The sequence below is a fragment of the Rattus norvegicus genome, chromosome 8 (genome assembly GCF_036323735.1).
Source record: "Rattus norvegicus strain BN/NHsdMcwi chromosome 8, GRCr8, whole genome shotgun sequence".
Taxonomy (NCBI): domain Eukaryota; kingdom Metazoa; phylum Chordata; class Mammalia; order Rodentia; family Muridae; genus Rattus; species Rattus norvegicus.
In genome coordinates, this window is record NC_086026.1 from 55,305,191 (window position 1) to 55,330,136 (window position 24,946).

The following is a 24,946-nucleotide window of genomic DNA, read 5'->3' on the forward strand; positions in this document are numbered from 1 at the left end:
AATATTTGCATGTCCAGCCATGTTTTTCCTACAGCAGTGGTTTTGTTTGGTGAGCATCGTTAGAAATACTGAGAGGCTGCTCGTCAGTGTTTACTCTGCAGACCTCTGCCCGAGGAAGAACGCAGTGTGGTGCTGCTGCAGGAGTCTCTCTGTTTACTTCTGCTGGGTGCGCCTGGCAGATGCTGTGCTCGTTCTGTTTGACAAGCTCAGTCATAACCCTGACCGTGCACATCCACAATGGGCTGCTTCCTATAAAGACATAGGACAAGTACATAGGTGTCTGTGTGAATAAATCCCAATGGGTAAGTCCAGGGTGGCTGGGAAGATGGAAGCTACCACAGGAAAAGGGCCTGCTGCATAGACAGGAACTTAAGTCGGCTGTCTCCTTCCCCACTTTGGGTTCCAGGGAGTGAACTCTGGTGGTCGGACTTGGCGGCAGACATTTTTACCTGTTTGAGTTCTCCTGCTGGTCTGATCTGAACCTTGTTTAAGTGTATACTTCAAAGTGTAATGCAGTCAAGTCCAGAACTTCTCTCATCTTGCAAAACAGAAACTGTCCTCCCATCAAACAGTTCTGTCCTCCCTTCCCCTCACTGTCACCTGCCGTTGTCCTTTGTTTCTGTGGATTTTAAGTGGCAGTCAAAAAACAACTGCCCATCATCTGGTCATCTGGCAGTCATTTGCCTTTGAGAAGTTTTCGTGCAAGGTAAGTAGATTTTTGAGCTTGAAGAGAAGAGAAATCGAGTTAAAACCAGTAGCTACACTCTGTACTTGGATGAATGTTGGTAGTCACCTGCTCAAAATGGGAGCTCCTGACTTCCTCTGTAACGGACTTGGGAAATTGCTGTCCCATTTGAGGAGGATGGCAGTAGCTTGTGACAATGGCTTGTGACTGATTCCTAGAGGACATTTATTACTGATTCTTAGAGGGCACTTATCCCGTGCCTGAGGAGGGAGGAAACACCCACTGCTCAGGTTGAAGAGACAAGATGAATATCAGTATTCACGAACTCACACCGAGACAGGGACGTGCACAGAATCCCTGCTGGAGATTTTCAGTCTCGGGTACAAAGCTTGGTCGTCTTCGAAAGTTAGAGGCCTCAGGTTGGCTAGGTGGCTCAAGAATGTTAAGAACTGGTGCAGTAGCAGCTGAGGCAGGGAGATTGCCGTGTGTTTCGAGCCAGTCAGAGCTAGTTAGAAAGACTTTATCTCAAATCAATCAAACAAGCAAACAGAAGTGGCAAACCTCGGAATTTCCAGAAAACAGGGTAGGGATGGATAGAGGTGGGGGGTAGAATGGCGGTGATGGTGTTGGCACCGGGGAGCAGCAAGTACAGACCATGTGACGACTGTGCAGGCATTTACATGTTCAGTTCCACAGCAACCTTTGAGAGGACACAGCCCTCATGGTTGGGATTCCAGTGTCATTGTCTTAGCTCAGGTCTGGGGCCCTTTTCTCTTCCTGCCCAATGAGTGCCACTGACACTGCCTGCCTGGCCATTGCAAAGGGGAAATTTACAATGTATGTTTAAAAATGGCAACAAGTGGGGAGAGGAGACATACATATACACATATATAGTTTCACAGGCACTGGACTGTATGTAGGGTGATGTTTTCCCCCTAACACTTGCATATGGGTTACTAGATTGCATATGGGGTTCCTGCTAGTATGTTGTTCAGTTTCTGTTGAGAGGAAGGTATAACCTTTTTATCTGGACTTCTATTTGCCGACCAGGACTGTGCTATAATATGTGTATAAATAGTGGCTTTGTTTACTACTGACCTCAATAAACATGAACTTGAGAAAAAAGGGTTCTTAGTGTCATGAATTTAGACTTAGTTTCCCGATTGGGTGGCATATTCTAAGAAATGTTTGTGTAGCAGATGGAGTTACAGTGAGCACTGGCCAACATCCTTATGTCCTGATAGACATCAGACATCTTGTTGATTGACAACTTAACTGCACTAATGAGATCTATTAATTCCTCGGCTGTGCTTGACTTACCTGAATGCTGAATTACCTATGAGGGAGCTGTGTTACCACTTGTGGGTTAGGGTCAGGCTACCTGAACTATACAGTGGGCTGTGGCTGGCTCTCCTGGGCTTACCCCTTTAAAGTTGGCAGTGTCTTACTAAGGTAAATGTTCCATAGACTTTAAGTTTTTTCTTTTCTTTCTTTCCTCTTTTCCTCCCTTCCTTCCTTCCTTCCATCCATCCATCCATCCATCCATCTCTCTCTCTTTCCTTTCTTTCTTTCTTTCTTTCTTTCTTTCTTTCTTTCTTTCTTCCTTCCTTCCTTCCTTTCTCTCTCTCTCTCTCTCTCTCTCTCTCTCTCTCTCTTTCTTCCTTCCTTCCTTCCTCTCTCTCTCTTTCTTTCTTTCTTTCTTTCTTTCTTTCTTTCTTTCTTTCTTTCTTTCTTTCTTTCTTTCTAATTTGAAACAGGATCTCACTATGCAGCTCTGGCTTGGCCTGAAATTTACTGTGTAGTCTAGGATGACCCCCTAAGTTACTGTGTAGCTAAGGATGACCTTGAACCTAGGACCCTCTTGCCTATACTCCCAGGTACACCACCACCCCTGGCTTGTCTATCATCTTGTTTACAGCATAAAGAAAATAAACAGAGCTAGAGGGATGACTCAGAGGTTCAGAGCTCTGTCCGCTTTTCCAGGGGCAGCTCAGAACTCTCTGTTTTGTTACCCTAGTGCAGGGGACCTGATGCTCTTTTTTGGCCTTATTGGGCACCAGGCTTCCATGTGACATATAGACGTGTGCAGGTGAAGCACCCAGACACATAAAACAGAGAAAAGATGGTTAGGTATGACAGGAAGTAAAGTAGAGATGAGTTTCACTGGTACAGTGATACAAACTGTGGGCATTCTCTACCAAAGATATGTTGAAAGTTTTGCTGTGGGGAAAGATGGAGAGTAGCTGAGACGTTTTGTAGGCTCCTTTTGGAGAGAGTAGCCCCGGTGCTCGGGAGTCTGCACACAGAGGTCCAAGGCTGGAGAGTATGACAAGCTAGAGCTTTCTTAAGTTTTGTGTCCAAAGCTAATAACTTCTAAAATCCTGAGAGGAAACCACAGATTACATTATGGCCCTGGAATGTTGTTGGTATACAGTGAAGAATGATCTCAGAAGATTGGACAGCCTGCCTTGTGATTTGTGTGACACGTGTCCCCTGTTTGATCCTCCCCCCCCCACCTTTGGCCGCACAGCACACATTTTTGAAACTGTACATATCCTAAGATCAGTATGCACTTTCCCCCATCACCAACTGCCTGCCTTGCTGTGCTTTCTGATCTGGGCCCCAGAGTTTTTATGTAGCAAATTCTAACATCTGCCAAGTTCTGTTGGGCTGCAGACAGGAGTGCATGCTTTCTGTGGGTAAATTGCAGTTGGGAATTTGCTTATATGTGGACCACTGTGATATTTAGCAGGCTAAGCGGGAAAGGTCAGGTTGCATGAGGTGAAGAACACTGAGGGCCTGTTCTGTTGCTTCCTGCCTGTGCCAGCTAGTAGCCATGGCCTCCAGTTCTCTTGTGGGGTATGAGTTTGGCTGTTGTCCCTCTAGGAATAGGGTGATTTATAGCCATAACTTTTAGCATTCTGAAGATCTATGCACATAAAGCCCTCCAGTAAATCTGAATTTTTTTCTTTATGTATCATCCTTCCGTAGTAGGGAACATGCCAACCCACAAGTTTAAGTTCAGTGGCTGGAACCTTAGAAATTAAACATCTTTATCTTTCTCATCTTGAGACAAACAAGGCTTTCTTAGTTTATTGATTGAATTTTAGGCCAAGAGCTGAGACACTGTCTTTCCCTGCCTGCTGTTGGTTAAGACTTCATGCATAGACACCCTTCCTTTGTATGGTAATGTGAAACAGGGTAATTACACACAGATCCAACCGACTTTGGCAGAACCAGAGGACAAAGCAAACCCAAGCTTGCTTCATCCTTTGGTTAAAAATCAGAATCTGAGCCCCCCAGAACTTCCTGTATCTTTTCTTCCTCCAGGATTCCAACCGCTGTAGTCTGTTCCTCTCCACACACCAGAGCTTTCCGTGCATCTGTCATGTTGACTTGATTGATAGGTTTGCTGCTCATGAAGCCACTGTAGGTTTGCTGCTCTGGAACTATTGGGCTGGTTTCCCATGGTACTGTGGGTTTTTAAAAATGAGGGTGAAAGAACCTTTTTAAACTGTTTTCGGGGTTGGGGATTTAGCTCAGTGGTAGAGCGTTTGCCTAGCAAGTGCAAGGCCCTGGGTTCGGTCCCCAGCTCCGAAAAAAAGTAAAAAAGAAAAAAAAACCTGTTTTCATTGTTAGTTACCCCCCCACACCACTTTAAAGTTCAATCGCATAAATAAGTCATTCTGTTTCTTCTAAGAAGCAGTTGGGATAGAAACATACAGTGTTCTTTATACATATTAATGGACCAATTAGAAGAGTAGTTATCCCATTTAGTTATTGCTGTGGCTGTCTAAGAATGTGGTTCTGTCTACCTTAGTTTGATTGTTTATCTAATTTATGATTTTATTATCAACAAGTTTTTTTTTTTTTGGTTTTGCCTTTTTGTTTGGTTAAATTTGTTTTGTTTTTAGATCCCCTCTCACTGTGTAGCCCTGGTTGTCCAGAAACTTACTATGTAACTAGGCTGGCCTTGAATTCAGAGAAATCAGATTGCTTCTGCCTCTTGAGTCTTGAATGGGATTAAAGGTGTGAGCCACCTTTTCTGGCTTTGCATGCAGTTTCGAATAGGGTCTCTGTGTGGTACTGTCTGGCCCTCTCTGGCCTGAGACTTACTCACTTTCCAGTATCAGCCTCTGACTAGTAGTATTACAGAATGCACTATCATACTTGGTTTCTGTAAGAATTAACTAATTAATTGGTTGAATTCAGAAGTGCTTGGGATTAAGTCCATTATCTTGTGAATGCTGGTCAAGAGCTCTTTCTCCTGAGCTTGTCCCTTGAATATACCTGTCGGGAATGTATTCCTAGACATCAGAAAGCAGTAGATGTCTTTGGCAATATGTGAACGTTTTACCTGCATGTGTGTCTCTGTACCTTGTTTGTGAGGGCATCTGATCCCTGGAACTGGAATTCCAGATGATTGTGATCAGCTAGGTGGATGCTGGGAACAGAATGAGGGTCCTCTGCAAAGCCCGTGCTCTTTTCCACACAGCCATCCATCTCTCCAGCCCCTCCCTCCCAGCCTGTTTTCATCACATTACACGTGCCTGTCCCTTTTGTGCCTGCATAAATGCAAGTTGCAGTTTTCTTTGGCAATGAATCAACAGTCATATCTATTAGATTGAACATTGGTATTTTCATAAAATATAAGGACTAGTAGATGAGATAACTGGGTTTCTTTTTTTTGCTTAAATTTTAGTTGTTTTTGATTTTTTTACCTCATTGTTACTTGCTATATTCAATATTTTATTCAATCAATATGCATTTATGATAATTCTCCTTAAGTGAAGTCTTTGGTGCCACTGTAGTAGCTGTCTGAAATTCTAGACAGCAGTGTCACTTAGCACTGTTGCAGCTCAGCCTTTGGGAGGCACGTGGTCTGCTGAGGGAAAGCTAGAGACGTTAGCTTGTGTAGTAGAGTTCATTTCACACAGCAGTTCTCCTCTCATGTGTTTCTCTCTAATTCATAAAGCAGTATCAACACTTAGCCGTTTTCTCTGTTGAGGGCGTTTTTATCTATGTTTTCCTCCTTCTCTGCAAAATAACTGTAAGAAAGTTGAGAATTAATTAATTAATTAATGTTTCCTGTACTTTCTAGGGATTGACTGAGGTTTCATAAATGCCACCATTTACCACACAAAATGCTAACGTTTGTTATGGGAATGAGATCCAGTTTACTTTAAAAACTTGATTACTAAATTAAAGGAGGCCTTTGAAATCCTCGTGGGAGGGATGCAAAATGCTCTCCTAGCATTATGATTTTGATGGCGTTCTAGAAGCGGTAGTATGCACCCATGACATGAGAACCACCTAGACTGTTGGTGCTCTGCTCCTGACCGGCTCAAGGAAGCCAGCTTTTCAGCTCCAGGCTGCCCCCGACTAGGTGGGGAGTGTATGGTCAGACCAAAGTGTTCAGCTTTAACATCTTCGGAATGAGGAGTGTAATTGGGAAACACATACAACAAACAAGCAAACAAAGGAGTTGAAAATGATTTTTCAACTGTTCCTGTCCATTGGTCCACCGAGACTCCTGTCCTTGCATGCAGACTGTGTTAGGCACATGTGAACAGCATTGTCATGGCATGGTTAGCAGGATACCTGTCCAGTGTGACAAGTCACCTAGGGTAAGCCTAGGAAAGTCACGCCATGACAGTCTGGTTAAGCAGCTTTCTGCTGGACTTTACCTGAGTTCTAGGTGCCATATCATTTCTGAACAGTACCCAGGCTTCGGGACAAATGCCATTCTTGAGAAGAGCAGTGTCCCTGAGTGAGTCTCTGTCATTTTACCTATGATTTGTCACTCCAGGGAAGAGTAGCGTGTACTCCATTAAGAACATCCATCTTGAGCTTCATTCAGCTTGCAGCCTCCTCCTGATCTCATTTCAGAGCACATTGCCAAGTTCTCCACACATCTACTCTTTCTTCCTTGTTCTTTGGCCTAAATGGTTCTCTCTTGTAGCTTATCTCCCATGGCGACAGTTAAATTCTGTTTAAGGTGAGGGCATCTTCTTGTTCTCCTTTCTTTCCGGAATCTCCTTAACAGCAGCCCTTTGTTCTTCCATCCTCGCTCCCACACCTTGCTTGGGTGGCCACCAGAGCTGTTAGAACTTCCTGCTCACCTCATTTCGAGTTTACCTTCCCTTTACTTCCCCATCCCTAACCTTTCCTCTCTTTTCAAGCTTCACCGCTGACCCACGTCAGCCAGGATATCAGCCCTTGAATTAAGCCTTTGCTGCCAGCCTAAACATCTCCCTTTTAGACTCCCACTGCTTGCTAATCTAAAGTAAATACCAGGCCATGGAGAGTTGGGTTCCAGTTCTCCGTCCTTGACCTTCATTTTTATCGTCAGCCCCATCTTTTCTCCCACTCGCTTTCTTTTCTGTGCAGTCTGGGTGAGGGTTGAGCCTGCAGAACACGGGCTGCTAGACAGCAGCATTCTGTATGCACATGGCGCACTGCTGCCACTTTGCACATGCCATTGTGACCACAGCAGTGCCATCTGGGCCTCAGCGAGTCACCTGTGATGGTGGAGACACTTGTACGGCTTCTGCCTTCTGAGCGGGTAAATGGTAACCTATGGAAATTACTGGAACTAAGACATCACTTTCTTTTCATCTTTGAAGTTTGCCTTTCAGTGCTTTGAGTTTTAAGCAGTCAACAACAAAGCAATGTTTCCTTTGCTTCATGTACCTCTTTTTGTTTTTTTTTATTAACTTGAGTATTTCTTATATACATTTCGAGTGTTATTCCCTTTCCCGGTTTCCGGGCAACATCCCCCCTCCCCCCTCCCCTCCCTTATGGGTGTTCCCCTCCCAACCCTCCCCCCATTGCCGCCCTCCCCCCAACAGTCTAGTTCACTGGGGGTTCAGTCTTAGCAGGACCCAGGGCTTCCCCTTCCACTGGTGCTCTTACTAGGATATTCATTGCTACCTATGGGGTCAGAGTCCAGGGTCAGTCCATGTATAGTCTTTAGGTAGTGGCTTAGTCCCTGGAAGCTCTGGTGCTTCATGTACCTCTTATTACGCACAAACTACCAATGCTCTAACTTACAGTAGCTTCCAGAAACATGCTTTACAGTATATTTGACGATTTTGAGTAAATTCTCCATTCTTTATCCTGTAGAAATCCTAAATGTGTGAACTATTTTGCATTCACTCTCCCAGAAAGGCCAGAGAAGTACAGACAAATGGAAGGTTAGCTGTGTACCCTAAATAGTGGATGTTTTAGATGATGGCTAACGGCTTCCTTTGTAGTCCTTTGAGAGCTGCCTGACTCATCCGTGTGGTCCATGTTGAGTCCCTTCTTGGCACTATTCTTGCTTCCCAGCTTAGGCGTGACACTGTACAATTTCCACGAAGCAGTGTGGCTGGTGTTTGTAGAAGCAGCCATCTGCATTCAGATGCCCAGTTTCACTTTACCCCTTGCTACTTAGCTTGTCAGCATTTAAAACTAAAGAATGGATTTCAGTTAAGAAGTTGGTTCAAATACAGAGGTTAGTTAGGCTTGCCCCAAGTGTGGCCGGTCCATATCCTGACTGGTCATGTCACTTAGTGCCTGAAAGGTTTAGCTTAAGTGTGAAGTTTGTGGTTTCTTTGTTTCTTTCTTTCTTTGTTTCTTCCTTCCTCCCTCCCTCCCTTCCTTCCTTCCTTCCTTCCTTCCTTCCTTCCTTCCTTCCTTTCTTTTTTCTTTTTTTCCCCAGGTTTCTTTAAATTTGTTTTCCCAACTGTCATTCTATTTGGTAGTTAGGCTTAAGACAAAAGCTCTGTTTCTTCTTCATTAAGGCTGATTTGGAGGGTTTTACAGTTCCTTTTGTAAACTGGACCTATATAAGAGTTAGGGGGAAAGGGGACTAGCTTTCAAGTTTCCCTGAAGATGGATCTGTTTGGAGTCGTCAGAGGAGGGATCAGTTCACTGCGTAGGATGTTGCTTATTTCTCAGTGGGTCTGAGGATACCACAGCTTCTAAGACTCCGCCCTGCATCCCCAGGATAAATTGTCTTTATAAAAAGCTCTTATTTTTATTTTTTAATCTTATCCTCCACAATTAGAAATGGAGATTGTCTGAAAATACTGTCCTGTGACAAGCACTTTCATCCTGTGGTTAAGAGAGTCTGTGCTTCTGGTGTTGGCTTTAGTCTCTGGTTCTAATTTGATCTCTAAGCGAATAGGGACAATACACCATGTATATATTGAAGCTGCTTTGAAGCTTGTCAATAATTTTTCCCCTCTTGCATTCTGTAGACCAGGCTGCTCTTACACTTGCAGTGGTCCTCCTGCCTCTGCCTGCTGTGAGCTGGCTGTCTCTCAGTAATTAAGTCCTGAGACCCGAAAGCGTGAGAGCTTCATCTTTGTGCTGCAGCCTCGCTCTCTGTGGTGGCTTTCGGGATTTAGCTGCTGAGGAACAGGGCAGCCGAATCTGCCAGACACTCAGCTAACGTTTCCTCAGTAGAGTTGAAGGAGTAGAATGTCTCCTGTTGATTAATTAGCTTTTAGGTCATCTAGACCAGTGCTATCCAGTAGAAGAGGATTAGATATCATATTTAAATTTTTCTCTTCTATACCAATTACCCATGGAATTGTGAGTCTCCTGCCTCAGCCTCTCAAGTACTTGCAATTGTAGGCCTAGGGCACCAAGCTTGGCAGTATTCATATTTTTAAAAAATTAAAAGAAATAAGTAGAGCTAATTTTGGTAATATATTCTATTTAACTTAATTTCCAAACCCTTATTTCCACATGTAAGCAGTAGAAAAGTGAATGGGTGAGTTTACAGTTTTTTGGTAATACTAATGTGATAAATGGTATGTATTTTGTATCTCTATTGTGTGCACTGGCTACATTCAAATATGTAACCATATGTGACTGGTGGCTACTGTATAAAATTAGACATATCTAGACCATTCGGTAATTGTAGAGATGAACTGAGAACAATCTGGAGTAGATAAAATTTGTTTTAGAAACAGACCAAAAAATTGCCTTCGTATTAATACAAAATCATGGGTCCACTGAGAAAACTCTCAATGGCAGAATCTCACCTCCCTAAGGTTGATTCCCTTGAGTCAAGGGTACCAACCTTTACTTGATGGAACTAGCATGAAGGCATTTCAGTGAGAGGAACAGCTTCTTCCCTGTAAGGATGCCCTTTCACCCTCATTCCAGACCATATGGTGCTCCTCTTGGAAGCATCATGCTCTCTCCACCCCACCCCCACCCCACAGTCCCACTCCCAGCACCCTTTCTCCCACCTCCATCCCTGCATCCCCAGACTAGTCTGAGGGCTGTGCCTTCCCTTCTTGGAAGTTTTTTTTTTTTTTTTTTTTTTTTTAACCTTTCCCTCTTACATAGTGTTTTAAAAGCTGTGCCTTTGTCATCATCGTGTTTCACTGAAGCTCCCACCAGGGGTTTTTGCTGGGGAACTGTGGTTGGTTTTGATCTTAGAACAGAACTTTGCTCCTGGCATATTGGTTTGCATTCGGCCACTGTCTCTTTCCTCAGAATATGCTAGAGAATGTATTGCTTTGGGGGAAGAAACCACTAATTTTTTTTTCTGTGTTCATTCTCTGTGTGCATCACTGTGTTGCAAAACAGAGGCAAGAGTTAAAGCCACTGTGGTTTTGAGAAGTGAGAACTCGGAGTACTGACCCCTCCCCTCCAGAGTGGATAGGGAAACTCTGGCTTTGGCATGTGCTGAACTTAATTTCTTTCCTACCACATGCCAATTTAAAAAGAATTCGTTGAAGGGAAGTATCTTGTGGAGAGAAATTTTTAAGAACGTTCACAATCTGCATCTATTTAGCGACCTATTTGATGTGATGCCATGTTTAATTAGTGTTAGAGTGTCAGTTCACACAGCCATGTTCTCTGCAAGGAAAGAGGATTCTGTTGAGAACAGACCAAGCTAGGGGATGCACAGGATGGTTTGCTGTGTCTGCTCCCTTCTTGTTAATAGTCTCCATGTGCTTGTGTGAGTGTGTGACCTTCAGGCTTCCAGCTCCCACCTCTAAAACCTTACTCTTTGGGGGCCTGGAGAGAGGGCTTACAAGTTAAGAGCACAGACAGCTCTTCCTGAGGACCCAGGTTCAATTCCCAGCACCCACAGAACAGCTCACAACCATCTGTAACTCTCATCACAGAGGATCCAACTCCCTCTGCTGGCCTCTGAGGGCATCAGGCACACACATGGTCTACAGATACACATCCAGACAAAACACCCATATGCCTAAAAATTAAAACATGCTCTTTGGAAACTTGTCTAGTTACCTGCAGATTTACTTCTGCTATAGATGTGAGTAATTTTTAAAGGAGCTCATGTGTGCTTTAAGGTACAGCTTTTATTATATAGTCTGTAGCTCTGGGAAAAACATACATGTTCATTATGCAGTTCTTGGGTTCTCAAAATAATCTGCTGTGAGCCAGCCCCTGCCCTCTGACTTCATAGTTCTTTCTGTTGTTCCTCTTCCTGCTGTTTTGAACCTTTCCTTTTCCTGCTTAGGGCTCGGGTTTGCCACTGTCTAGCAACACTTGAGTGCTTTTAGGGCCTGGGGCTCCTTAGTAAGGAGGGTGGGGGCAGGGAAATGCACAGTACTCTCTTACGCCCAGCCCTCAGACTAGGCCTTGCCTTGGTTTCCATTCTGTGGTTCAGGATGACTTTCCTGAATGGAATTCATTTCCCCGCTCTGTCCTCCCTTACTCTGCCCGGCAGCCGGCAGCAGGCCAGGAGGTTCTGTAGACTCTCACAGATGTCAGCTACTTCTGGCTCCTGGCTTGCCCTTTGACAAAGGAATCGAGGTTTTTGATTCAGAATTTTGTTGCTTAGTGAAGCCAGTCTAATCCATGCCATAGAATGCTCAAAGTTTAAGAAATATTGAAAAAACATCAGTACCTGTATACAGCAGAGCCTTCCCCCAACCCCCAGTTCTCTGTAGATGCTACCTTTCAAGACCCAGAAGGCATTCCTGGAGCCAGAGATAGTGGCAGCCCCCTTCTTTCTCACTGGTAAAGTGGAGTAATTCTAACCAGGTACTGTAGCAAAGTTATGTAAATGTGCTCCTTGTCTTGACAGGCTACCAGCTGTACATCTTAGCAGCTCTCGCTCATCATTTCTGCTCCATTTCTTCTGTTCCTTGAGCCAGAGCCTTGCTATGTAGCCCAGGCTGGCCTCGCACTCACAATTTCTTGCATGAACCTCCATAGTGGACAGGACCACAGGCATGATGGTCATGCCTGGTTCCTTCTAATGAAGGCGAAGTGAAGGAAGCCCCTCTCAACTTCCCCGTGACTCCCCAGGACTGTCGAGTTACCAGCATGGCTGCTGTTGTACTTTAGGGTCTTGGATCAGTAAAACATGGGTCCCCTGAGCCTGAGCAGAGTGATGCTGATCAGTCGGCCTGATAACTGAGGAACGGGGTAGCATGGATGTGCTGTGTGGCGAGGTGATTCATGCCCCAGCAGGACACAACTGGTAGACTGCCATGCAGCTTAAAACCTGCATCATTTATTTCTGTAATTTTCCATTTAATATTTTGAGATTGAAGTTAGCGACTACCTAAGCTATATAGAGTGTGAAAATGGGGGTTAGGATGGTGCCAATCTCCTGTGTGTCTATCACAGCTCAGACTCACTTAAGCAGGTTGCCTGCATGACCATAGTTAATTCCCAGCAACCGTTTAGAGAAGCTCCTGATTCCATGCCCATGTTTTACAGAGAAGGAGCTACAGGAATTAAAATAACTTTCTATGTTGGTATACATTAAGAGACCGTTGTAAACTTTTGCATGTAAGCAACTTGGCTTCCTTTTTGTCCTTGCTTATGATCCTATATCCAGTACTGGGCAAAGCTCCACCTTTCCTATTTTCTGGAGCCTTTGTCTCCTTTCTCCACCCCCCAAGGAGCAGACCAGAATTTGACTCTGGAGGAATAATATAAAGAGGTTTGGGGAGCTGGCCCAGGAGAAGCAGGTGCAGGCACCGGGCCAGCTGGTGGAGTGATGTCTGAATTGGTGCAGTGACCAGTAGAAATGGCTGTGGTCGAAGGTCATTTGGGCCTCACAGATCAAAGAGCTGTCTGTAGGTGCTAGGGACCCTGCTCTTCAATGTTTAAGGTCCCCTCTGGCTCCTATCTATCCAGTTTCTTCTCTTGTCTAAGTTTTCTATGCCCCGTGTTTCTCTCTGGGGTAGAAGCTGTTCATCCTCTGCTCAGCCACTGCACCTCTGTCCCATAAGAGATTCCAAGTCCTGGAAGTCACAGCTATGCCCATCAGTCCTGGAGCTATACATACAGCCAGGGCGTTGTTGCCTTCCTGGGCAGGCTGAAGCCTGGGCGCTGGGCTGAAGCCTGTCTCTTTTTACCTTTCTTCTTTTTTACCTTTATTCTAATATCTGAAAAAACTACAAAACGAAAAATCTTTGTGCCAGGCACCCATATGTATGACTAACTTACAGCCATCATGCTCTGCACTAAACATTTTGCCAATATTGACTCATGTAATTAATCAACTAAGTAATTGGAACTAAGATACAGAAACATTTCTGGAGTGAAACAAGTATTTTAACTAGTTCTCTGAGGATGGTAAGAAAGTTTAAGATTTATTGAACTAAACTGGACCCGGGGGCACACATGCACCATTAGTCCCAGCTCTCAGGAGGCAGCGGCAGGAGGATCTTTGTGAGTTTGAGGCCAGCCTGGTCTACAGAGGTAGTTCCAGGTCAGCCAGGGTTATGTAGAGAGATCCTATCTCAAAACATCAAGGAGATGTGGTTTGACTTAGTGGATTGAAACAAAGTCCATCATCTTATATTTTGTTTTAAAATGTCTACGCTGTGTTACATGGTGAGCCACTCACATAATCTCAGTATTCTGGGGGCTGAAGTAAAAAGGTGGCAGTTGAGACCAGCCTTGGCTACACAGTCTGGAAAAAAACAGTGCATGCTGTGCGATGTCTTGTTCTAAGGCAGTGTATTGGGGTTCACAGGATATTAATGTCGATTTTTTTTTTCTAACGGCAGACCACCTGGATCTGCTGCACAGTGGTGTTAATGACTAAACGTTGGGTTCAGTGCTTACTCGCTGTGCCTTAGATTCCATATTAATAAAGAAGGTTCATAATCACACAGGCGTTATGAGGTTTAAGGGAGTTGTCATGTAAGGCAGTAGGAGCTGTGACTGTCATGGTGAACGCTCTATGTAGTTGTTGCTACCAATGCTGTCCCCCCATACCCCCTGCTTTGCCTCCTCCTGGTGGCACCTTACTGGCATCTCAGACTGTCACACATGCTTCGTATCCACCCTGCCCTCTGCTTGTGGAAGCTTAGTTTGACTGAGCCCTGGCCACATTTCTTCCGTAATGAGATGTTCCGTCCTGGGCTTTTACTGTGTAGGAAGCTTAAGAATCACAGAGGACCCATCTGCTTTTGGAGCATATCTGTTGAGACAAACTTCCTCAGGATCCATATCCTGTCTTTTAAAAGAGCTACACCATTTTATTACTCGACATCCTGAGAACACAATGCTAGCCGTTTGTGTTTTGTCGAGTATAATGGTTGAAAGTGGGTTTAATTTTCTTGAGTAAACTGCTTTTAATAACACATCCATATGTTTCCTTCCTCTGTGCTAGGTTGCTATTAAAATCATAGATAAGACCCAGTTGGATGAAGAGAACCTGAAGAAGATTTTCCGGGAGGTTCAGATAATGAAGATGCTTTGCCACCCACATATCATCAGGCTCTACCAGGTAGGAGGGACAGGAGCCCAGCGTGGCGGGTGGGGAAGGGCTGCTGCTGTGAAGATGGCGTGTGGGGGTGAAGGGCTGCTATCCGACCACCACCCCACCCTCTTCCTTGCTCCCCTGGGAGCTTCACCCATGTCCTTTGAGTCTGTCCTTTGATTCTCGCAAGCAACACACAGACAGAGTCTAAGGCTAAAAGTTTCCTTATGTGGATCAGAGTCCCTCAGCATCGTGGAAACCTCAAAGGAACAGAGACTGTTATCTCCTCATGTGAAAATGTAAACGCTAGTTCCAACTATGAATTACGGGTGGCAAAGAATGAGCTCTTGCCCCAGCCAGCCCCCAGCCCCCTTCCTTCTCTTTTCTAGATGAGCCTGGGCTTAGTTCTCCAATTGCTTTTGATAATTTGGAGGTACCCAGTATCACAAGAAGATTTCTGTGGTAGTTTTCTTACCTTCCTAAGAAGCAAGCCTGCTTTGTACCACCATCAAACACTTATGGCAAAAGAAATGCATCTCTTGGGTGGAATGTCAGACTGACCAGGAGGCTACCAATGGTGGAGGAGATATTTTGGGGAGAGGTAGGGTTTCTCAGATTACAGTGTGTTGAGTGTGTTCATCCAGCTTGCTCTCAGCTCTGCTGCAGAAGTCATCCCCAGAGCTGAGGGAAGCGTGCTCACTGCTGAGTCTGCAGTAGACGTCTCCTGACCCGGGTGTGTGTGAGGCTGAGGAAGCACGCCGGCACTATGGCAGACTTGCAGAGCAGGCTGATCTCTATGGAAAAGCATGTAGAGAGGCATGGGTGGTTAAGCCTGCAGCTGTAGCTCCCTTCTGGAGTCAGCTGCTCACAAGGTGAAATGAGTTCCGTCAGTCAGACCTGTTGAAACGTATCACGGTAAACGATGTTGGCAAAAGCTACCTTCTATAAGAAGCAAATTTAGATTCTCCCTGGGCTGTCTGAAGGCCCTGCACAGTGAGGGGCAGGTCTTATCCTTGGCTTCTTGCCTGTCTTGGTGGAGTGAATGAAACTGAGTGTTTTTTCCCATGTTTATTTTGTTAATTTGTTCTTACTCTGTAGCCCAAGCTGGTCTCTCACTTATAACCCTTCTACCTCAGCCTCCCAGACTGCTTGGGACTAAAGGTGTGCATGGCCACTCCAGCAACTGAATAAGCAAGGACTCACCTTTTAAAGTAAGGCATGCTAAAGTAATTGCGGGATTCAGGATGACCTGCGGGATGACAGGAGGAGGCTTTGTCCTGCAGAATTTATGATTAAGTTTCCGATCCTGCGAGATTTATGATCAGATCCTTCAAGCTGGCCTATTGTGCCGAGAGTTGATTATTTGCCTTCTCCAGCTGTGACTTCGACCCAGCTTTCTTTGAGTTTGTTTTTATTTTGCTTTTGGGGACTAGAATTGTTAACAGGATTCTGAGCTACCAGAATGCAGGACTAGCACGTGTGATCAGGGAGTTTTCAGGGCTGTCTCCTCAGAGTTTTAGAGCGAGCAAATGTGAATAACCTACCAGAGACAACAGTTCTGAGTCCCTGAGAAGTTTAATAGCAAAAGAACGTTTGCAGCTAATGAGAGTTAAGAAAAGGGAGGGATTCAAAGGAAACTCACAATACAATATTTCTCTAAGTATCTGCAATATATTTAATATAGAACATTTTTGTCAAATAAGTGAATTATGGACAGGTCTCTCACAGCAGTTGTTGTGTCGAAAGGACATAGCTATTTTGCTTGAAGATGAACTTAAAATGTATTCATATGATGGATTATTCTAAAGCCATTAAAAGGAAAGGCAGGCATGGTAGAACATGTCTGTAGTCACAATACTTGGGAGGCTAAGACAGGATTACAAGTAGAGCCCAGACTGGACTGTGTAGTGAGTTTCATATTAGCGTGGTGTTTAGTAAGTTCCTCTCTCAAAAACAACTCTCCCAACCAACCAATAAACACGCATATGCACGCACACACACACACACACACACACACACACACACACACACACACACCACCACCACCACCAAACCCCTTAAACATGTTACCACTCTACACATATGTGGTGTTGATGTTTAAAGATAAAAAAGAAAGCAGCCAGCAAGCAGTATAATTAATGAACCACATGTACTAAAAGTGTGGGTCTGAGAGCTTGAGAGACTGTTCTTCTAGAGGTCCAGAGTTCAAGTCCCAGCAACTATATGGTGGCTCACAACCATCTGTAATGGGATCTGATGCCCTCTTTTAGTGTGTCTGAAGACAGCTACAGTGTACTCATGTACATTAAATAAACAATGGCCAAAGTGACTGAGGAACTAAACTTTTAAAAGAATTTCTTTTTAAATTTATTATATGTATTTGTGTTTTGCCTGAATGTCTGTGCATATGGATGTTCGATTACCTGGAACTGGAGCTACATACAGTTACACACTGCTATATGGATGCTGAGAATTCAACCTAGATCCTTAAGAACAACCAATGCTTTTGTAACCCCTGAGCCATCTCGCCAGCCCTAATGTAATTTATTTTAACTTAAGTTCATTTTAAGTAAAACTCAAACAGTCTAAAATTGTTTTATGATTATTAAAAGGATAATGCTTGGGCTGGAGAGATGGCTCAGTGGTTAAGAGCACTGACTGTTCTTCCAAAGGTCCTGAGTTCAAATCCCAGGAACCACATGGTAGCTCATAACCATCTGTAATGAGATCTGATGCCCTCTTCTGGTGTGTCTGAAGACAGCTACAGTGTACTTATATATAATAAAACTTTTTTAAAGGATAATTCTTTAGGCATATGAAGGTAAACGGCGACCATTGTTTCTGACTTCTGTTTTAAATTGTGGCCTTAGACAACATGGGCACTACAGCTCGGTTGTGTTCATCCCAACATCCTTAGGGAGATGCCCAGTGCTAAGTATAAGTGTCTCTGTGAGAATGGGTGTAGATAGGAGATAGAAGCCTTTGGTCTTTGGTTTACACAGTAGGTGCTTAAAATGTTTACAGCTATCCTGACAAATTCATACATGAGTTTGGCAAAAAACAAAACAGTGCTCACTGTGGATTTTTAAAAAGTTGTGAGTAGACTGGACAAATGAAATACACATAAATGAATTACATTATTGAAAGGTATTTTATGGGATACAGTATTGATTGATAGTTTATGGGACCCCTCCTTTTATGAACAAATGGTTCATAGAAGAATTCACATTTCTATTTAGAAATCAAATCCTGTGTGGTTTCTGGATGTTCCTTGATGACACAATGTTTTCCCTAAGGCTCTCCCACTGGGCTGGTGATGTGTGAGGAGAGCCTTGAGTTGTAATTGAGGTTGAAATTGAACTTTTTCTAGTTCTTAGCAACGTCTTTGCTTCTCAGCTTATTGGATTACAGAGACCTGGGGACAAAGAGGACCATGCCTCTGAAGCAGTAAATGTTCCCATTTCCCCTTCCTCACAATGCTATGTCCCCTCCCATGTGTTGTGCCCTTTAAGGAGGGCTGTTACCATCAGAGACAATGGTTCTGCTGGACCAGCCGGCCACCTGTGTCACATCACTGTCTTGCCTTTGCACAGGTCATGGAGACAGAGCGCATGATTTACCTGGTGACAGAATACGCTAGCGGAGGGGAGATATTTGGTGAGTACCTTCACTGCATCCTTTAAACAACCCTTAAGTACACTATGCCAACCCAGAGTAGCTGTCCTGTGTCTCAGCTGTCCTGATGCTGCCCTCTGTGCCATCATGGTAATTTCAGGTTTTGGTTTGTTTGTTTAGCCAGTTAAACCCCTCCACTGTGTTTATTCTTGAGCAAAGGTGTTTTGTTTGCTCTAGTTAGATGTTAACAGTTGAGATAAAAGATTTCAAAACCAAATATTCCTGCCAGTCATGTGACTGGGTCTTTTCTGTTGCCAGGCTGTAGCTGAGTTTGCCAGGAGTGATGGAGATCCCTCATGTGTGGGAGCCCCTGGTGTGATGTGAGGAAGGGCCCCACCTTCTTAACCTTTGTTTAAATATATCTTTGAGACCTGTACCTTGCTGTGTGCACAGTCCCCCAATGGCTCTGATCATCTGCCTCCGGTAACTGCTGTTTCTTCTTGACTTGACCTTTGTACATCATGAGATCTTGACCTTTGTACATCATGAGATTTAGTTCCAGGCAAACCTCACTTGGACTTGGTAAAAACTAAAGCAAGAATTCTCTGTGCTGACAGCAATTAACACTACCAAATAGAGGTAAAAGGCAGATTGTGAAACTTAAATTCCTGTCTTTTATAAGAACCAGTACTAATTTACAATACATTTAGAAGTATATCACTTTTCTTACCAATTTATTTATTCACTTTATCTCCTGATCACAGCCCCCTACCTCCTTACTCCCATCCAACCCTTATAAATCCCCCCATTATCCCCTCCCCTTCTCCAAAGGGAAGGCCATCCTTGTGTACCACCATGCCCTAGGACATCTAATAGAAGCAGGACTAAGTTCATCCGTTCCCATTGAGGTGTCACCCGGCAGTCCAGCTAGAGGAAGGGGACGGGTCCGATGGCAACTTAGTCACAAACAGCCCCTGCTTCAGTTATTCGGGGACTCACATGAAGACCAATCTGCACATCTGCTAGAAATGTGTATGGCACCTAGGTCAGCCCTGCACACGCTGTGTTTGGTGGTTCAGTCTCTATAAGCTCCTAGGACCCCAGTTAGTTGCCGTTGTAGATCTTGTGGGATTGCCCAGTTCTGTGTCCCACTCTTCCACAAGACTACCAGGGCTGCTTCTATTGTTTGGCTCTGGGTCTCTGCATCTGTTCCATCAGCTGTGGATGAGGTCTCTCAAAAGACAGTTATGCTAGGCTCCTGTCTGTAAACATAGCAGAGCATCATTAATAGTGTCAGAAGTTGGTCTCTCTCATGAAGTGGGTCTCATCTTGGACCAGTCATTGATTGGCAGTTCCCTTAGTCTCTGCTTCATCTTTTTCCCTGCACATCTTGTAGGCAGGACATATTTTGGGTTGAAGGTTTTGTGAGTGAACTGATGACTTCCTCCGTCCACTGGAGGAAGTTCTGTCTGACTACAAGAAGTGGCCATTTCAGCCTTTATATCTCCAGTTGTTTGGGAGTCTTAGCTAGGATTACCCCATAGACTCCCAGGAGACTTTGCACCTTTAAAGTAGACATTCCTCTTAATTAATAGCTATGTGGTGTGGTGTGAAGTGCTTGTATGTGCATTTGTAGGCTAGGCCAGACATGGTGATGCATACCTTAATTCTAGCACTCTGAGTACAGAAGCAGCAGGATCAGCCTGATGTATATAATAAGTTCCAGATCAGCCAGGGCTACATAGAGGAACCTTGTCTCAAAAAAACCCCAATGAATTTTTTTTTTCAGAAAAAGTATCATTGTCACTTCTATTTCTCCTTTAATGGAGAACCAAGTACAATGCTCAAAGAGATACTTCAATTCAAAGAAATTGGCACATTAAAATCTCAGAATAATAATATTGTATATCAAGAATGTAGTGTAGGCTTTTAGTGCACATGATAATTCCGTGCCTATCAGTTATTTTGAAGGTGATGTCTCCATATCAAGACACTGATTTTCCCTCCATGAAGAAATCTCATAGAACACAAACATGGAGATCTACATGTATTTTAAACCAGGAGAATGCAAGCTGTGAAGTCTGTACAGGAGTACAACTGTGCCATACCAAACACAGACGTCGTCTTTCTGGTTTAATGAGTCCATAGAGTGGAGAATAGAAGCATGTCAGAGACTAGGAAAGAGAAGTCACCTGATGCGGCTGGGGAATACATGGAGGCCTGACAACCAGGCACACGCTTCACTGAAACTGCTTCACTTTGGGCCACAAATGTACACAAAAGCAAGTGGACAACTTTTGTTACCTAACGCCTTTTATAAGCTTTGCTCTGAAAGGAAGCAAAGCATTTCTGAAGCCATGAGCAGTCTGTTAGCCATGTCATGGTAAGACCTTTGTTCATAGAGAGGCGCTGATAGCCTTAGAATAAAAGAGCCTGGCTCATCCTAATGTTCCTGACGTTCTGAGCAAACGCTGCATGTGGCCTGCTTTGGGAACGCAGTTCTTTTCTGATTGATTTTTCAAGGCAGGTTTTCTCTGTGTAGCCTCAGCTATCTTGGAACTCACTCTGTAGGCCAGGCTGGCCTCAAATTCATAGCAATCCACCTGTCTCTGCCTCTGAGTGCTGGGATTGATGACAAGTGCCACCATGCCTGGCAAGAAAACAGATCTTTAAAGGAAAGATAAGAGTCATTTTGGTCGTAGCCCCTTTGTGTATATGCAGCACTAGTACACAGAACACAGTTTTGGTATTATTAAAAGGAAATATCACACAATTATCTGTTACAACATAGCATATAATTATCTGAGTAAATATAGTATTAATTGACATGATTAGTATTGGGGTGCGCGTGTAGGAGTGTTCATGCCACGACACGCATGTGGAGAGGTCAGACTACAACTTGCAGGAGCTGCTTCTTGTCTTCCACCTCGCTTTGTGGCCAAGTCTCTCTTTCTACCACTCACTGTCTATACCAGGCTAGCCTTCCCATAAGATTCTCTGTCTCTGCCTCCCATCTCAATGTAGAGACCCCAAGATTATAGACACTGCAGCACCTGACTTATCACATGGCTTCCAAGGATCTGAACTCTAACCATCAGGCCACAGGGTAAAACCTGAGCCAGAGCCATCTATCTCCTTGGCTCATAGTAGACTTTTTAATGATCCAGGTTCAGAAAATAAAAAGACGATTACCCAAATAAATTACTAAAACCTCACATAGATTTGTGGAGGAGCTCCATGACAGAATGGCTTGCCTAACCTGTGCCAAGGCCTGTGTTTGGTTACTATTGAGTCAAACCCTAAATCAGTTGAACAGCGAGACTGCACAAGGATAAGGTGTCTCGGGGCCCTGATTCTCAAGTTTCTGTGTAAACGATAAGAGAAGAGGCGAGTAGTCAAGAAGTGAGGTGTTGAGGGAAAGAGGTGTATGCAGTTCAGTGATAATATGCCACATAGCACACATGAGACCCCGGATTCCATTTCAGCAAAGGTGACTGTGTGGGTTGGGGTGGTGGTAGTGCAGGGGCTGGAGATGGATAGGTTCAGATCAGACCTTTGCCTCCTACTTGCTTTTTAACTTGAGTCAAGTTCTTGGACTCAGTTCTTGGTCTCTAGTGTAAGGTCTACAGTTGTGTAGATGGAATAGGGCTCGTGATATAGCATATTTATAATAAGTCCCGCCCTCTGTAAGTCCCTAGGTTTGACCTCCAATTTTGGGTGATGGGATGAGTGTAATGAGCCAGCATTTATAGAGCTTTGGCATATGCTTACTTTTGCCTTCATGTTAAAGAACAAATGGGAGTGTTCAGGACGCCAATGCTACACAGAGAAACCCTGTCTCAAAACAAACAAACAAACAAACAAACAAACAAAACAAAAACCAGATAAACAAACTGGAAAAAAAAACCCAAACCAACCAAACCAAAAAGTCATAAAACAAACAAGTAATTGGTGGACAGTTTTCATCATGAGTCATGCAGGATTCTCATCAGCTGCCAGGTAAAACTGATGAGAATTATTTTTAAAAGACTATAAACTGATCCTATGGACAAGCAGCAAATGAAAGAAAACATTTATTCAAGAACATCTATGAAAATTTACCAAGAAATGAGAGTCTGGGTTCTTGAGCCAGTCCTATGCAAGGTGCTGCAGCCTCCCCAAGTCTCCCGTCCACTCACTGTGTGCACACAGGCTGGCAAGGTCGGGGTGGATTCCAATCTGGACATAGAGTGAGGTCTTCTTAGTACTGGATCTGGATAGGTGACTGTCTTCCCAGGAAGAGCAGAACATTAATGTTTGTCATCTTTCTCCTTAACTGTCGGGGAGGCTGTGTCTGGAAGAGTGCAGTTGAGGTGGGGTCTCCCTTTTGTCTGGAGAAGCACATCACTCAGTTCATGAGACAGTGGTTTTGTGCCAGTTGGGCTGAGGTGACGTCAAGCCACCTTCCCATTTCCCTTAATTTCTCTTCAGCTCCCAGAGTTTGATTGTTGCCCAGAAGTTGCCTTTGACTCCATATCTAGCTCTAGTCATTAACTCAGAGGAAAGAAAACCAGACCATAATGCAGACAGGTAGATCCCAATGTCTTCTCAAAGGATCTGCCTCCATTTACAAGTGGGAGAGAAGGTCAAGCATTGCAACCTCAGTAACAGAGGCTGTGCGGAGAGGCACCTGAGGAGATAGGTCCTTGCAGCTGTCAGCTCTCAGCCTGATGGCCTGCAGCAGAGTCCCGCAGGCAAGACCTCTGGAAAGAGCTTTCCTGAGTCAGAAGTTGAAAAAAAAAAAAAAGAAAGAAAAAAATGTTTGGCTAAGAAAAGACTTCAGTTCAAACTGAACTGGAGATCCCAGGATTTGCCAGGCTGTTTTGCCCAGAAGAGAGGACCCAAATCCTAAGAATATGGATAGAGTCAACTCTAGGTGGTGAGAAGGAACAAAGCAATAAAGAAGCCTTGGAGGTGGGAAGTGTATCAGAAACTTAGGGTTCTCCAGTCCGCCATCTAGAATACCCAGTGTTCAACCAAAGCAACAGCACCGCCAAACAGCAAAAGTACGCACAGTTGCTGGACAGATGCAGAGCACAAGGAATTGACTAGTACGCAGGTAGATGCTGGGTTTACGAGAAGAAAACCTTTTAGAAAAACATAAAGATGCTCACAGCCACAGGGGGACTCACAGTTGAAGAGACAGTGGTAAATGAAGGTCACATGATGTCACTTCAGATAAGGAATACTAACCAGAGACGTTATTTAAAAGCAAACAAAATTATGGGGCTGGGAAATAAGTAAATCATTAGAAAGCCTCAACAACAGTGTTGAACTGTCAGACAGAAGAAACCCAGACTCAAGGATAGATGGGAAAGATCGCCCACACTGAGGTACAGAGACGAGAAGAAGGAACCAAAGGCAGCTTCTGGAGTTGGTGTCCGTCAGGAGCATCGTCTGCACTGTGGGAGGAGACAAAGCATCTTCTGTGCACAGTGGGGAGTATCAGGAGTGTATATAGAGACAGGCAGAAACTGTAAGGAAAAATGGCTATGAAACCAGCAGATGTTCTGAAAAAACAGCAGCCCGTGTGTCCAGGAACCTCAAGGCCTTTGAAATACAGACACCCACAAATAGGTACATCTCAGGGAGAACTGGTGCGGCCACACAAAGGAGGAATTTTGTGATGTTAAAAGAAGACATGGATGTTTTTTCTTTTGATGTCTATGCTTCAGTGGCAGAAATTATACAAGTGTGATCAGGTTAAATATCATGAATTAAAATACAAAGAGTTGGAAGTCTACATGAGATTGAAAACCAAGTGTGTTGGGCTCGAGAAGGCCAGATAAAGTCCAGGAATATGGTTCCCAACATGTCAGCTGCTGGTTACATGCTGCTGTTCTCTTTGGAAATGTAGCAGGTTCAACTGTGGAACTGAAGTTTGAATTTTAGATTAGTTACAGTGGCATTTGAATGGTAGCTAGAGCATTGTACAAGAGGTTATTTTGCTGGTGCAGGGTTTAGCATGATCACTCTCACTCTGGCCCCAAGTGTAAGAGAAATCCCCCCGAGCCACTCAGATGTGATTGCTGGAAGGACTTACAGAACTCACAGCTGTGCCCTCTTCCAGGGAAAGGATATCGGGAAAACCAGCCAAGGAAGGTGTACAGCCGGACCAGAAGTGCTGGTACAGCGTCTTCATTGTCCTTTGCCTAGTGTGCTTTGACTCGAGTGTGTGACAGCATGACAGAATATTACTTCAGGGAGGCTCGGCCTTTGCGTCCACAGTCTTATTTTATGCACACCTGATTGGTTGGTCAGTCGGTCAGTTATTTGATTGGTTGATTGATTGGTTGGTTGGTTGGTTGATTGGTTGGTTCATTGATTGCCCATGCAGTTGACCTCAATTTTCAGGACGATTGACATGATGTCCCAGAGTCCTACACTTAATTTCACATGGTTGGTCTTTCTAGTGTTCCTATTTTATTATTAGACCTTCTGGCAAGTCTGAGGCTCCCAGGCAAATACAGACCTCACTCCATCCCAAAACCAAGGGGAGGGCAGAGCTTTTCTTCAGGCAAGGCCACAGCCTGAGTCCATACACTGTTCAGAACTTCCGTATTTAAGTGCACCCTATTTTGAAAGCACTAAATGCATTTCACTTTGGCCATTGTCAGTTTAGCGTTTGACTGGTAGACTTAGAAGTCTGGACTTCTAAGACTTGGTGTGCTTGTAAGCAGAAGAGAGCCAGTCTCACTGCTAATCTCTATGTCGTTCACATAGCGAAAAGTGTTCGAGAAGTTACTGAGGTCCAGTTCAAAGTGAGTGAGTGGCACTGCTCACTGTCTGCTGTAATTGCTATCAGTTATGTAAATGCACTTCTGTGATGCCAATCTAGAAGCTGTGATGAGTCTGCGCTCCACACTGAGAATGCCTGACCAGGAACCTCAACTGGGGAATGCTTC

At 44.2% G+C, this 24,946-nt stretch overlaps 1 protein-coding gene and 1 long non-coding RNA gene across 3 annotated transcripts in view; both read left to right on the plus strand.

Annotated features, from left to right (window-relative positions):
- Positions 1–12,347, plus strand: part of LOC120094333 (uncharacterized) — a 108,244-nt gene extending 95,897 nt beyond the window's left edge. The window contains exon 2 of the long non-coding RNA XR_005488642.2: positions 1–12,347. This exon is cut by the window's left edge and continues 71,742 nt beyond it. This is a non-coding gene — a long non-coding RNA (uncharacterized LOC120094333).
- Positions 1–24,946, plus strand: part of Sik3 (SIK family kinase 3) — a 210,170-nt gene that overhangs the window by 96,222 nt on the left and 89,002 nt on the right. For both annotated transcript variants that reach the window (XM_017595912.3, NM_001271216.2), the window contains exons 2-3: positions 14,298–14,414; positions 17,981–18,044. In XM_017595912.3, the coding sequence (XP_017451401.1) occupies positions 14,298–14,414; positions 17,981–18,044 (181 nt within the window). The remainder of the gene's footprint in view (positions 1–14,297; positions 14,415–17,980; positions 18,045–24,946) is intronic.